Source organism: Topomyia yanbarensis, chromosome 2 (genome assembly GCF_030247195.1).
Source record: "Topomyia yanbarensis strain Yona2022 chromosome 2, ASM3024719v1, whole genome shotgun sequence".
NCBI lineage: Eukaryota > Metazoa > Arthropoda > Insecta > Diptera > Culicidae > Topomyia > Topomyia yanbarensis.
In genome coordinates this window covers 316,263,797-316,279,740 of record NC_080671.1, presented here as the reverse complement: position 1 = coordinate 316,279,740, position 15,944 = coordinate 316,263,797, and the positions used below count along the sequence as shown (strand labels likewise).

Sequence of the window (15,944 nt, the reverse complement as noted above, 5' to 3'; positions counted from 1 at the left end):
ACCAGAATATTGAATTGTGGGCCAAAAGAATCTACAAGATCGCCTTTTCCACTTTTCCAAAAGTCTTCCAAATTCTGTGCATTCGAAAGTTCTTGGAATAAAAGCAGAAACCGTGTTAATTGCAAGATCCGTGTACAAAAAACTTGATGAAGAGTCGTCTAAGTTTTTTGCCTTCAAAAGAACTTGCGAAAACCACACAAAAAAAATTCTTGAGGAATCGAAGTCTTTTGCCTTTAGAAGGATTTTTTTTGCAAAAAACGGTGCAAAATACCGTACTAATTGCGAAAACCTTATAAAACAGTCGTAAAAAACTGTATAAAGGGCGAACACGAAATTATTGCGACAGATTCAACAGGGCATAACATTTTTACCATTGGGTAAAAATCAACCAAATTTTGCACACTTTCTCATTGATGTGTATTGTTTACATGCTGTCAAGCTCGAAGTCTTGTTTTTCGATTCAACGAAAATGGAGGTGAACCAACGCGAGTCGAGAGAACAAATTCTTTCCAAACACCTGGAATTTCCTGACCTTTCGCACCGGCTGTTGGGAAAAATGTTGAATATTCACCATTCAACCGTCTCCAGAGTGTTGAAGCGGTTCCAGGAGCGGTTGACGTTGGACCACGGCAAAGGAGCTGGAAGAATACCGGAGAACAAAAAGACGGAGGGAAAGGTGAAGCGAATGATTAAAGCAAATCCCAACGTCTCAAGCCGTGATATGGCTAAAAAGATCGGCATGTCGCAGAGCTACGTCCAGAATGCAAAGAAGAGAGCTGGACTACACACATACAAGGTACAGAACTTCTCAAACCGCGATGAGCGGCAACAATCGACGGCTGAAGCTCGAGCACGGAAGCTCTACGAGAAGATGCTGACAAAATATGGCTCCTGTGTGATGTATATAAAAGCCGATTTTAAGCAAATTCCGGGGTTGGAGTTTTTCACCGGCAAGAGCAAGTTCTATGTGGACGACAAATTTAAGAAGAAGAAAATGTCGAAGTTCGCCTCCAAATATCTCATTTGGCAGGCCATCTGCTCTTGCGGACTGAGGAGTGAGCCTTTCGTGACAAAGGGCACAGTAAATGGCGAGATCTACAAATCTAAATGCCTCGAGAAGCGCCTTTTGCCGTTCTTGCAGCAGCACGATGAAGCTCCGCTATTTTGGCCGGATTTAGCATCATGCCACTATTCTAAAAGTGTCCTGGAGTGGTATGAGGCCAATTCTATCCATTTTGTTCCAAAGGACATGAATCCGCCAAACTGTCCGGAGCTGCGCCCGGTGGAGCAGTACTGGGCAATGATGAAGCGGGAACTTCGGAAGAGCAAGACGACAGTCAAAGACGAGAAGGACATGTTAAGAAAATGGAAAAAAAAAACTGAGAAACTGGTACCGGATGACACTGTAAAGACTTTGATGGAGGGCATCAAGCGAAAATGCGTTCAATTTTACACTCAAGGCTCAATCGATTAACTTTTCTTTTGATTTTTGAAGTAAATATATGTATAAAACTACCCTAAAATTTTGGTTTGATTTTAAACATTATAAGAAAATTGACATGACATTTTCGGTGTCGCAATAATTTCATGTTCGCCCTTTAAAAAAACCATAGTGCCCTTCAAAGTAATTAAGTTGCCTTTTCCGCTATAAGAAAGTAAAAAAATTAAGACTTTTTTTCAATATGTCCAATCTACAAAAGAGAACCTCTCTTTGTTTACTTTCTCTTCCGCGAATTACTCAGTCACCTTTCTGATTTTCCTTGAACTGTTTGCATAATAAGCTAGTAAAAACCTTCGCCTTTCGAAACATACTGACAAATACCTAAAAAGTTGTATGGTTTGGAGTAATAAACGAAGGAGAAAGCGAAAAAAGATGGCTCTCATTTGCCCATTGGACCTAATGAGAAAAAAGTCTTCAAATATGTTTCTTTTATCCGCAATTGGTGTCAAATGATGATTCGCGCAATTATACGCATATCCACTCATCTGATCCACACCAGCGCGGCAGTATAACATTTTCGTATCGCTCAGACTAACCACTTTTAGCTCGTCAATGAATGTACAGATTTAAACTGAACCGCATCTAATTGGCGGACTAAATGATATTACTCACCCAAAGCCAGATCACACGTCGGACCAAGAATGACATGCCCACAGTCTCTGCCGGTGCCGTCCATAGCCGACACGGTGGCCCTCGCCTGATCGCATTGATCGTCGTAAAATATCCACCGAATTGCAACCGAGGACGGAATAATTTGCTGAGATCTGATATACTCCTCGGCTTTCAGCAGCACCGGATGGGCGCGTGGCAGCGACGCCTCGATGCTCGTGTTAGTCGGCATAATCACTACGATTCGCAATTCGCACTTCCACACTTGATTTGTCTCCAGCCGGGCGCCGACAGTGGTGTTACCTACCGGTTCACCACCCCCCGGAATGGTGGGAACGCAGATCGCCTCACACGTTCTCACATCTTGCTTCCGACATTCGGCGTGAACCGCTGCCAGTAGATAGCAGCTCAGCATCAGCACCAACACTCCGGTGAGTAGCGGACTGCCCAAACATTTCCCTTTCCACACCCAACCGCTGCCGATGATCGGCGGCAGTTGAGTGGGATACCATTTGCACATTCTGCTATCAATTTTCGGCTAGCGCGTTTGCACGATCGTCGGTTTATTTTGTTTACGGACACCGAATCGGTACTGCCGATGGCATTGTTTACTCTTGATTGACACAACTGAACTGCAATATTTCAGGCCATTGCTCTGCATTAATGGATTAGCTGCGCTGATTTACCGAGTGCTTTCAGTCGTAGAAACAACAATACGAAATTCAACATTAGCCTTTTGTCAACGAAAAACACATTGCGCTGAAATAACAATTCACTTTGGATTTCACGTGCACATATTTCGGATATCGCTCACAGATGTACAACCTGAAAAAATAAAATAAATGAAATAAATAAAAATGATAAAAGTGGATTTCATAGATTTTGCATATTTACACTTCGTTTAGTGAATTTTTTCAGTTGAATTAAATCAGTGGTTTTCAACCTTTTTCGTTTCATGTACCCCTTTCCGAATACTAATCCTTATCATTTACCCCTTTCTGAAAGTTGCTTACCACCCTGTCCGAAATTATTTATTTATTTATTTGGATGAACGCTTTGACTCTGTTGCTGAACACTCTCATCCAGCATTTTCATTCTTGATATAACGAACCAATACATAAAGGTAAATATCCGACAGAAGTGTTACGAAAACAAGTTAAAATTTACCCCCATTATTCACCCCCTACAACAGTATTCACCAATGTGGAAAAATTCACCCCCGGTTGGAAACCACTCAATTAAATGTTCATTCTTCAAAAGGGCTTAAAGACTATGCAAACAAAGTCGTGTTAAGCTTATTCCTTTTAATCTGTTATAATTTCTGCGCAAGACGCGATTTAGGATAATATTATTTTCCTAGAAATTGCACACTGCACTATAATAATGAACACAATAAGTTATTTTCAAAGATCTGTTTTGCCCTTTTGCAGAATGAATATAGAATTATCCGCAGTAATAAATTATGGAGACGCTTCGTTCTTGTTGGCACGTGCGCGCCTCCGTCTCCGCCGCAGCGGTCGGATAATGGAAATTCTTGGTACTGCATTCCAACCAGCACTTGGTATCCATCTTAACGTTGTACTGATTATGTCTTTTGAATAACGAATAGTAATTGCCCTTTCTAAGACGTGTGTCGACCGAAAAGAGTTCAAAAGTATCGCCTACTCGAAAAGTTTCACGGTTGTATGAACGTCTAAAGAGCGTAGTGCATTTTTATCATTTATACTATTATGATTCGCGATTTTAATTTCTATTTTGTTATATCATACTTGTTGATTATCCAATAGAAATTTAATATTAATGGCGAAGCTTATTTACGCATTATTTTCCATTCGCATCGTCTAACTTCGTACATGACATTTCTACCACGTGCAACTTCAATAAATTCGCTTCGCCAGAAGGCATCGTGTTACGGACACACAGGCCACTACTGTCTGCTTTGTAAGGATGACATTTTATCGTAAGCTAGAGTAGGAGACGAAGCAAATAAAAGCATATCATCGAATGGGAAAATGTCACCTCATCCAACTATGTAGTCAAGCTAGATCCTTTTGTCTGTATGTCTGTCCAGTTCAGTTACTAAGTAAGTGTCCATCAAGTTTTATTGCAAATCCAACTAGCAAAAATATCAACTTTCACCGTTACGAAATCAAATCTTGCCGCTATTGAATTTCCACTTAGACTAATGACTGGCGCAGCGATGGGTCACGATGGCCGCATTTAGATGTGGGGCTAACAAGGTTTGTAATTTTATCTATTGGCTGGAGAAATTGAATTATGTTTGGTTAAGAAAGTACAAATTGCGAAAAATGTGTCATAGGCTATTCCATTTGTGACATCCACCTGAGTCATGCGAATTATTGTTTCTTTGAGGGTTGTCACGATTTTTGATAGATTACCTATGGCAGGAAATAGGGAACGAATGCTCGGGTGACAGTAAAATCACGTCGTACGTCATTGTTCCATCGCTTCGGTTTCTAATTCCCAATCGAACAAAGTCGTAAATTGAGGCGGTTAGGTTAAACTGAGAATGCCTGAAAAAGTGGCCATCTTTGAAAGTAAAATATGCTATTCGATACCGTTGACACAATCTTCATGAAAATCAATCAATGTATTCGGGCATGGCACTATGGGATCACTAGGCCAAAAGCTGACTACAATTATTTTATGCTGTTTGCTGCATGGGCATCTATGGAAACTATAGTTCAATGTCAGCTTCTTTCTCCGAGCAGCCTAGATAAGCCGTCTAGTGTCGGTAGTGGTTGTTTTAACCCGGCTACGAATTACACTATGGACCACCTGTTCCGGTGGTAAAAACCAGGGTCGTAAATTGTCTTTAACATTTGCCAAAAACATGACGCTACTTTCCAAGCCACCAGAACATTTCTAAAACGAAAATGAGTTTGCGGCATAGGATAAAAAAGGGCCTTTTCGTTATTTTCTCCACACATCCGGTTTCGTTTTGAGATTGAGAATGATATTGATACCTTCGACACTGAACGCATTGCTGGGGAAACGAAAATACATACACTAGTGATGATATTTGTTTGTCGCTATTAGATTCTGTGAGTTTATGAACCAGCTACAGCATTGAAAGACTGAAGCATGATAAGTTGCATTTTATGATGCACATTGTTTGAATTTCACTTTATGAAAATAAAATTAAAAATCGGGATTGAATGTTTGGACTGTTAAATGAAAACGAAAGTAGCTACTACGAAAGTAAGCTACATGTCGTAAGAGGCGACTTTTTTTCATTTTAACGGCATTCAGTTAGCTAGAGATTACTGGGTAGGGAAAGTTATGAAAATTTAGAGCCATAGTACTCAAGTGAGAGCAAGGACGTGAAATATACAGATCGGAAAACTAGAAGTGGCAGGTTCATTAGAAAAGACTTAATGCCTTACGGGATTTACTTTTGTCTTCTGCTGATGGAGGTCGAGCTTAGGCAGCATAACTACGAATCACTCAAGTCCACCAGCATGCCTCCTGGTAAAGATAGGCTTGTACCTCTTTACCCTGCGAACCGGTGACCTTACTAACCACTCTATAACTCCGGAACCAAAAGTCAGAACCGCATGAAATTCAACAGCAGCCATTGGGATTACTGCATCTTTCATTTGAACTCAAGTTTGTAAAAATCGGTCAAGAATTCGCTGGGGAATAAGTGTGATATTAGCTTAGAAACTTGGCGAGTTTCCCGGGGGCATCATAAGCCGTCATAGGTGGCCAATGTGGTCAAAGCTACTTCGATTGATCATTAGTGATCTAGATCCGCAAATCCATGTTATGTTGCACCCATTTTAATATGCATTACATCATTTGAACATAATGGTGGTACAAGTTTATATGGGAATTTGGTTAATGACCGCACTCTTCAACCCGTAACTCCGGAACCGAAAGTCGGATCAACTAAAAATTCATTATCAGCATTATACCTTTAATATGAAACTAAGTTTGTGTGAAACGGTTTAGCCATCTCTGACAAAATTATGTGAGTTTAAATGACACACACACATACATAAACACACACATACACACAGACAGACGAACTGAATCGTTGGTATATATGAATGGTATATAACACTCGGCTCTCCGGGCCCGGAGGAAGCTTCAGAGAGTCCGAAACGTCGGAAACGGATGCCCTAGCCATACCAGCGTACAAGGCAGCAAAAGGTGCACTTAACAAGGAAATCAAGCTCAGTAAGAAAAGGCTTTCTATAAGACCTATACCACAACGCCAATTCAAATCCGTGGGCCACACCTATGGAGTTGCCATGGTGAAGATAAGAGGACCGGCAGTACCACCGGATAGGTGCCCGGAGAGGATGAGAGTCATCGTAGAAGCGCTATTTCCACAGTATGAACCGACGACCTGGCCGCCCACGCCATACGGAACGCAGTATGACTACGAAGAAGAAGCTGATGGTGGTGGCAAAAGCCTTGAGAACCAAGAAGGCCCCGGGACCAGACGGTATCCCCAACGTGGCTCTGAAAACAGCAATCCTATCGAACTCGGATATGTTTAGGATCGCGTTGCAAAAGTGCATCAACGATGGACTTCCCCGGCATCTGGAAGCGACAAAGCTACTGCTGTTGCCGAATCCAGGCAAGCTCCCTGGAAATCCTTCAGCATACAGGCCGATATGCCTGTTGGATACAGTCGGCAAGGTGCTTGAAAGAATAATCCTTAAAAGGCTTACAACATACACAGAGGGAGAGAACGGACTATTCAATATGCAGTTCAGTTTCTGGAAAGGTAGGTCCACAGTGGATGCCATGCGCATAGATATTGTGAAAGACTGAATGTGCGAGAAGAAGTTGACGTTAACTCACCACAAAACCAAGATGGTTTTGATAAGCAACCGAAAAGCAGTGGAGCGGGCAAGAATTTCGGTCGGAGAGTATATCATTAACTCAAAGCGGAGAGTTAGACAACTGGGAGTGATGATAGACGACTGGCTAAGCTTCAATAGCCACATCGACCACGCATGCGGGAGGGCCGTAGAAGTGATTTCGGCACTATCTCGGATCATGCCCAACACTCCGGCGATCGGCAGCAGTAAAAAGCGACTACTGGCGAGTGTCTCCACATCGGTGCTCAGGTACGCAGGACCTGCTTGGGTGACGGCACACATCACGGCACGTTCAGGCTGATGGCCATGCGGGTGTCTAGCGCGTACCAAACTATCTCGTCAGAGGCATCCTACGTCATAGCTGGAACGATTCCCATAAACTTTTTAATCGAAGAAGATAGCGAGCGTTATAGGAATCGAGGCACAAGAGGAGTCCATAAACGAGTCCGAGTTGACACCTTAATCAAGTGGCAGCATCAGTGGGATAACGCAGTAAATGGTAGATGGACCCATAGACTAATTCCATGCCTGTCGGTGTTGGTGAACAGAGCGCACGGTGAGGTGAACTTCCACATAACGCAATTCTTGTCTGGTCATGGCTGTTTCAAAAAGTATCTGAACAGGTTCGGCCACGCGAGTTCGCCGTTCTGCATCGCGTGCGGGGATACAGAGGAAACGCCTGAGCACGAGCGAATCGAAATGAGAACCATTGTCGGTGAGGACGTTAATATGATCAATATTGTCAAGAGAATATGTGCGGACAAAAAAATGGGACGCGGTGAACAGAACCGTCGTTCAGATCATGTCAGCGTTGCAACGAAGCTGGCGAGAGAAGCAACGGCCAGCAACGTAGCAGTACGTAGCTTCGGGTCGTCGAGGCGCTGATGAACCGGAGGTTTCACTCCAACTGGAATTGCCGGACCGACCATGGTACTTGACAAGTCAGTCTGAGGAAGAGAGTTAAAGTAGACCACTGAGCGCGACCAGAGTAGGCTAGCTCCATCGCCGAGGACTAGACTGAGCGCACGCATTGTCGACGGTAGGTTGTCGGGGCACCTGAGAACCGAAAGTCATCCTCCCCCCGGAATCGCAGGACTGTCCTCGGCACCTAACCGACCAGTATCGTGATAACGGGAGAGAAATTGCAATTAGAAACAGTAGAGGATGCATGATGACATCTACAGAAAAAATATACCCCTTTTAGTCTACCTAGTTGTGCAATAGTGCCTTTCACTAGGATTCCATGGTTAGGTATGTTCCCAATAATTTTAAAATTTTAGTTTTGGATTGTGCATCATCATTTTTTCAGCCATTAGTAATCAAGGGCTACCCACGCAATGTTATATTAAGTTCAAATGGCATAATTTAAAAAAAATAATTAGGATTATTCTGGTATGGTGGTACCTCTTGTGCTGTTTCCATATAAACTAATCGGCCCACGCCGCGCCGCTCGAACATGTACGTGTTACATATGGACACAGAAAAGTTTCGTTGCCCTCACCTGCGAGAGAAATGAGTGAACAACAGAACAAATTTCGTCCATTTATACGTTTTTACAGATGTTTTACACATACAGGTACACCATACGAGACGAGTAGTACTAATAACGTTCAACTCCTTAGCCGAGGCAGAAAGCTTCGTAGTGAAGAACAGTATGCAACACAACCTCGAATTAGGACACGTCAAAACCAAGATCCCCGATCGAACGGAAATACGGCTACACGATTTGACACCTCGTACTAGCATGGATTATATTAAAAGATTAATGTCGAAGTATGAAGAAATGGAATCCGTCACTTAGAGAAACTTTATCCCTGGCATCCTCACCGGTGCTCGGGTTATGAATGCGGTTAAACCAACCTATACCGTCATATTTGGCTTTCGCGGGCATATCATTTCAAAGTGTTAACTACATACAAAGAACCTTATGAACATTCCCTGTGAAAAAATAGCTAAAGAAATCGTATCTACTATAACCAAAACCACCAAACAGCCTTCGAAATCTGCTAATACACCACAGACAACCGTCCAAAAAACGAATACTGGACAACCAATATACCACGGTATCCGCAAACCAATAGTTAACATGCCTAGGGAAGACATAAACAAGAAAGAAGACGGGTATACTAAAGTCACCCGAAAACCTAAAAAGCGCCAAACATTTAACTGCGAAAATTAAAGCTCCAATGATGACGATATGGACGCAAACACGAGCGAGAAAGAAGGCTGACGGAATTATCAGCCAGCGGCAAAGGGTAAACCTGACCAATGCTCACTACCACGAAATAAAATTAATACAAGAAACAGAAAGCGCCCAGAATAGCCGGCAGCAATTTTATTTCTATTATTTTTGTTGAATTGAATTGTATATTACATCCAGAAAAAGCGAATGGCGCTTGTGGTTAAAACCTTAATAAATAAACAAATAAACAAACAGGATCGTACAACTAGGACAATTAAGCAAATCGGTGGCTATGATTTGAGACTTAGGTTGGCCATCATGGTGTTGTTCGTAATTCTTATCATCAAGCATTGTGCCTATGATTGCGCTAAACATTAGAAATCGTTGGCGCTTAATATTTCTAATATGATTGTAATACTGCCCTTGGGAAAATTTACGGATCCGACTTATATGGAAAAGCCATAGTTGACCAAGACAACGCAGCTCACTTTTCGGAATAAATGCGATCCAGATGAAAATAAACGGCAGTTTATGGTGATGATGTGACTTTAATTCTGCCATATGGCCATTTCCATTGGAACTTGTTGGCATTTTCGATAGTAAACATTGTGTCCAAAGATGTCTAAATGAATTTTTTTTACCAATTAGTTATCATAATGGTACCCGTTTATATAAGAAATGCCTATATCACTACCTTAATCAACCTGTGACTTCGGAATCGAAAATGAGTTCTGAATGGAATATAATAGCAAGTTTATGGTAAAATTGTATCTTTGATTTTAAATCAAATTTGTGAAAATCGGTAGCAAATTCCGTGAGAAATAGGGTAGCTCAGGTATTTGGAAACAAATCTTTGATTTCACCTGGCTAGACGTCCTGGAAAGCGTCCTGGATACGCGTACTAGAAAGTTATTTTCTAGTATGTTGACTTTTGTTTTACAATACTCCAGGAACATATTGTAGAAAAAATTTATAAAATATTTGAGCCGTTGTTGCTGATTCCAACGGTACCTTTGTCGACTATTCTTGACATCTTTACGGAAAATTTCCCAGTCTTACAAAAGTTGTGTAAACACTTAGGAAACGTTAAACTTCAACAAGTTTGTTGAGTGCGTCCCGCATTCATCCCGAAAACTTCTGGTTATGGATCTCGGTGTTACGAGTTTAAATGAGAATTTACTGTGCACTCTTCAAATCGAAACTCCTGAACGGAAACTTCGATTCTACGCATGATATGAGCGAGGAGCGACACACTTGCTTTAAATATAATAGAATGTAAAAGTCGAAAATAAACTTCAAACGTAACAATCAGACTGAGATCATTCAACATAAGAATCGTTTAAAAAGGTCCCAACCGCGAAACCCGACAAGGATGAACCTCCAGTACAAGAACCAGTTAAAATAAATAAATCGTTCGTAGGAGCTTATGTATATCTTGACGTTCACGATTAAAAGTCAGTTAAACCAAATGATTTTGTATGAATCGCGCATACTTTTTGCGGTTTTTAAACTGAATGTTTTTTATCCGACTGTTACAGAGGAGATTCTCAGTCAGATTTTAATATTTTAATTTTATATCCAATTTCTATATTCTAATATAATTGAAGCGAGTTTTGCGAAGCGTGTTCTGTCCGTGCGATTTTTATTTTCGGTCGCTCATAATATGTAAATGACAAATATTAAAAAAAAAAAAAGAGAAAGAAACAAATCAAACGGTACCACACCCGAGTATCGTTTAAAAAGTATCGATACCGATACTTTTTGGCACCTGGATGAATCGATACAAAAATATTCGATACTTTGTAGAAAACTATCGATACCGTCAGTATCGATACAAGAATCGCCCATCCCTACCACACTTAGGTTACTTACTAGTAAAACCAACGCTGTGATGACATTTTTAGATGTTATAAACATGGTAGAACGTACATTCGGCAGTTTCTGGAAATGGTTAGCTGCATTTGTCAAAAAGGGAGGGTTCTTTATTAATGAAATAATTTGCATTTTCCATATGCACCGGTAAAGATTTTTTTTGAAATTTGCGACAGAACATAAAATGTAAAACACTCGTAACATAAACGAGTGCCGCTTTTCTAAAATATGTCATTTACTGCAACAGTTCGCCACGCTCCCTGTAGCGGTTATAAATTGTATCAATTGTATAGAACAGAAATCATTGCCATCACCAGTTTGGGTTTTGCCCTTAGGGACCATCCATAAATGACGTAGCATTATATGGGGGAGGGGGGAGTTTTGTATTTTGCGATGATGTGTGACGACAGGGGGGGGGGTAGGGGGTCATGTCATGCTACGTAGCTTTTTTAAAGGGGAATAGGGGTTGACCTGATGTCACGACAATCTTACCCGTTTCATCTTACTAACATCGTTTTTGATTTTTTTTAAATTTTTTACGGGGACAACGAGGGGGGTGAGGGTTACCGTCAAGCTACGTAATTATCAGGGGGGGTATACGGAATTTTGTGACGAAATGCTACGATGGGGGAGGGGGCTGTTAAAAATCACTCAAAAAATGCTACGTCATTTATGAATCATCCCTTACTGTGTTATGCGAATCTCTGACACAGTGGACCATTATTTTCTTCGCAAATCGTGGGAATCAAATGATCATGTCCCATTTAAACCTGATATGGCTCGTTAAATGCGTTAACATCTCAACTCGCTTGGTGTCCTCTAGTTGTTGTGCAATTTGTGTTGGAGATGAAATGTACAGTTCTCTAATCAACAATGGTTAGAATAGCACAAGTCAATCTCCAACATAAACGTACAGCAACTATGAATTTATCTCGACTCATGCAGGAAGGTAAAGCTTCCATAGCATTGGTTCAAGAACCGTATTTCCATAAAGGAAACTTCTATTTTGGAAAGTTACTTAACACTGCCTTCATTGCTTACAACAAGACAGGCATGACTAACCCACGTGAAATGCCTCGTGCTTGCATTCTTGCAAATAAGGCTATTGACGCGTGTCTCATATCGGAGCTCACAACTCGGGATATCTGTGTTGTCACAGTTACATTGACTGTCGGAAACGTAGACAAAAAATATATATATTGTTCAGCATACCTACCGCATAACGAATCATCTCCTTCTGATGATTTCAAAAGCGTTGTATCATATTGTAGCAGAAATGGGCTTCCGCTCATTATCGGCAGTGATGCGAATGCTCATCACAGCATTTGGGGCAGCTCAGACATCAATCTGAGAGGCTCTGAACTGATGGAGTACATAAGTAGTACAAATCTCCATATTCTGAATGTGGGAAACCGACCAACTTTTGCGAGATCTGGGAGGGAGGAGGTGTTAGACATAACACTTTGCTCTGATAGAATTTTGCATGAACTGGGAAATTGGCAGGTTCCAAATGAAACTGAATCGTCTCTATCCGATCATAAATATATATTTTTCGATCATTTTGATGTCACCTTCAATGTGGTGACATATCCTAAATCTACAAACTGGGACCTCTTTTTGGAAAACTTGGCGACTAAATTTCATGGATATTTTCCAACAATTAGTCAATTAGACGACTTAGATGACGTCGTGGATACGACAAACTCATTCATATTAGCATCCTACGAAGAAGCTTGTCCACTTCGTACTGTTAAATCGACTAGGGGAACCCCTTGGCGGAGGGCTGAGCTTGAAAGAATGAAGAAAGTTATGAGAAGAGCTTGGAACCGGCGTCAGCGTGATGACTCCAGGGCTTTCAGGTCAGCTCGTAGTGCATATAAGAAATGTCTTAGATCTGCAGAACGGGCTGGCTGGCAAAGCCTATGCACTAATGTCTCTAGTCTGAACGAAGCTAGCAGATTAAATAAAATTCTCTCCAAATCGAATGATTTTCAGATGAACTCCTTGAAAACCAGAGATGGTGTTTATGTGACGGACGAAAAAGATGTTCTTAATTGTCTCTTCGACACACACTTTCCAGGTTGTATCGATCCGGAGTTGATCAATGTTCACAGATCTCATTCTGGTGATTCGGACTCGTGGGCGTTAGCACGCACATTGGTTTCCACTGAATCGGTCAAGTGGGCAGTTGACAGCTTTGCTCCATACAAATTACCCGGAAAAGATGGAATACTTCCCGTGCTACTGCAAAAAGGATTTGATATTCTTAAACATGTCTTGAAAAAGATTTTGCTTTCCAGTCTTGTTACCGGGTATATCCCGAAAGCATGGCGACAAATAACTGTTAGATTTATTCCCAAAGCGGGGCGCTCAAGCTATGAAGAAGCCAAGAGTTTTAGGCCTATCAGCTTAAGTTCTTTTCTTCTGAAAGTTTTGGAACGCATAATCGATCATCTCATCAGGAACGTTAGTTTAGTTGAATATCCACTGCACAAAATGCAACATGCATATCAGTGTGGGAAATCCACGATCACTCTGCTTCACGGTGTTGTTTACAACATTGAGAAAGCCTTCTCGCTCAAGCAATCTAACTTGGGTGTATTCCTAGATATTGAGGGTGCTTTTGACAATGTGTCCTTCCTGTCTATTCTGGAAGCGACGCGCGGTCATGGGATACCTGCATGTATCTCAGGTTGGATAAATGCAATGCTTAGTAACCGCATACTTTGCTCGTCACTGCGACAGGCTGAGATACGGAAGTTGAGTATTTGCGGTTGTCCTCAGGGCGGCGTTCTGTTACCTTTGTTATGGAACTTAGTAGCTGACGGCTTGTTGAAGAAACTCAATGAGCTTGGATCTCCAACCTACGGGTTTGCTGACGATTACCAAATTCTAATTACTGGATTTTGCATCGGAACAATCTTTGACTTAATGCAACAGGCATTAAGAGCTGTCGAACAGTGGTGTCGACAAGTTAAACTATCAGTTAACCCAAGCAAAACTTCAATGGTTCTTTTCACGAAGAAGGGAATAACAACCGGAGTTCGTCCCTTGCAGTTCTTTGATTCTGAGCTACTGTGTGCAGATCAAGTCAAATACGTTGGAGTCATATTGGATTCCAAACTGAATTGGTCTGCTCACATTGAGTTCAGAGTCAAGAAAGCGTGCATGGCCTTCGGGCAGTGCAGACGAACTTTTGGAAAGACCTGGGGTCTCAAACCTAAATACATCTATTGGATTTACACGACAATTGTACGTCCAATACTGTCATACGGATGCCTTGTGTGGTGGCAGAGGGGAGAGGTGGTGACAGTCCAGTCAAAGCTAAACCATCTGCAAAGAATGGCGCTCATGGCGTTGACTGGTGCTTTCACCACGACTCCGACTGCTGCTCTTGAGGCACTTCTAAATATCAAACCATTACACATACACTTAAAACAAGAAGCACTATCATGTGCATACAGACTGCAGGTTACTGGGCTTTGGAACAGTAATCATGTTGATCTTGCTACCAGTCATACACGATTGTGGCCACAAATGGTTACATGGGGTGAAGATATTCTTGCTCCCAGCGATATTACACTCACTTGTAGTTTTCCTTACAGGACATTCCATGTGAAGATTCCCTCTCGAGAGGAGTGGTTGTCTGGCTTTATGGAAAGACAACAACAAACGCAAGTGGTTTGTTACACTGACGGTTCTCTGATGGAGGGACGTACTGGTGCTGGTGTCTACTGTCGTGAAATGAGATTGGAACAATCTCACTCACTAGGTAGATACTGTACTGTATTCCAAGCAGAAATCTTTGCGATTATGTGCGGGGTGCAATCGGCCCTTCAACTGAGTTTGTCCGGCAGAGTTATAAACTTCTGCTCCGATAGTCAGGCTGCAATCAAGGCCCTTAGTTCAGACAAATCCCGGTCCAAGCTAGTGATCGCGTGCCGAACCCAAATCGAAGAACTAAGCATTGTCAACACTATCTACCTTGTCTGGGTGCCCGGACATTGCGGTATTACTGGAAATGAATGGGCTGACGAATTGGCCAGGGCAGTTCAGCGATTGACTTCGTTGGTCCTGAGCCGCGCTGCCAATTTCGACAAGTTGGATAAGGGAAAAAATACGGTCCTGGGCTTCGTACGAGCACCGCAATTATTGGAGAAATCTACAAACGTGTCGCCAAACAAAGGCGTTTCTAGAACAACCATGCCCAGTGGTTTCGAAAAATCTCTTACATTTTTCGAAGCTCCACTGCGGCATGCTGACCAGGGCTTTAACCGGCCACTGCAAACTCAATTATCACATGGCAACTATTCAGCGCGCTGAGTCTTTTTCATGTGATCTTTGTGAATCCGACTACGGAACCTCATATCATCTGATATGCAACTGTCCAGCGGTAGCGCAATTGCGATTTCGAGTCTTCAGCCGTCCTTATATAGACGAAACCATGTTTGGTCGACTGAAACTCAGAGACATACTAAAGTTTCTTATCCAATGTGGTAAAGAGCTTTAGGCTTATTCGCAGGCAAGTTGAACTACTTGTGAGTTTAACTTACCTGTTGTTTATTTTTGTTTTGTGCTGTTATTTTTCCCACCCTTCCAATTCTACTTCCCCACACCTCCTTGTCCTTTCCTTCCGCTCAGGAAATGATGAAAACACACGGCAAGGCACAAATCCCCGACTATGTACGGGGAACGTGCCATTTGAGCCAATATATTCTGATTCCTGAACATAAACGAGTGCCGCTTTTCTAAAATATGTCATTTACTGCAACAGTTCGCCACGCTCCCTGTAGCGGTTATAAATTGTATCAATTGTATAGAACAGAAATCATTGCCATCACCAGTTTGAACACCAAATTTAAAATAGTTTTTTGATTACACTACATCAAATTAAATATCTCAGTCAAATTAAATATAAGTCCAA

At 41.8% G+C, this 15,944-nt stretch overlaps 1 protein-coding gene across 1 annotated transcript in view; it reads right to left on the bottom strand.

Moving 5' to 3' along the window:
* The window catches only part of LOC131683670 (atrial natriuretic peptide receptor 1), a 369,276-nt gene that overhangs the window by 307,645 nt on the left and 45,687 nt on the right, over nucleotides 1–15,944 (bottom strand). Inside the window, exon 2 of the mRNA XM_058965853.1 lies at nucleotides 2,114–2,935. Coding sequence (XP_058821836.1) covers nucleotides 2,114–2,630 — 517 coding nt within the window. The 5' untranslated portion in view covers nucleotides 2,631–2,935. The remainder of the gene's footprint in view (nucleotides 1–2,113; nucleotides 2,936–15,944) is intronic.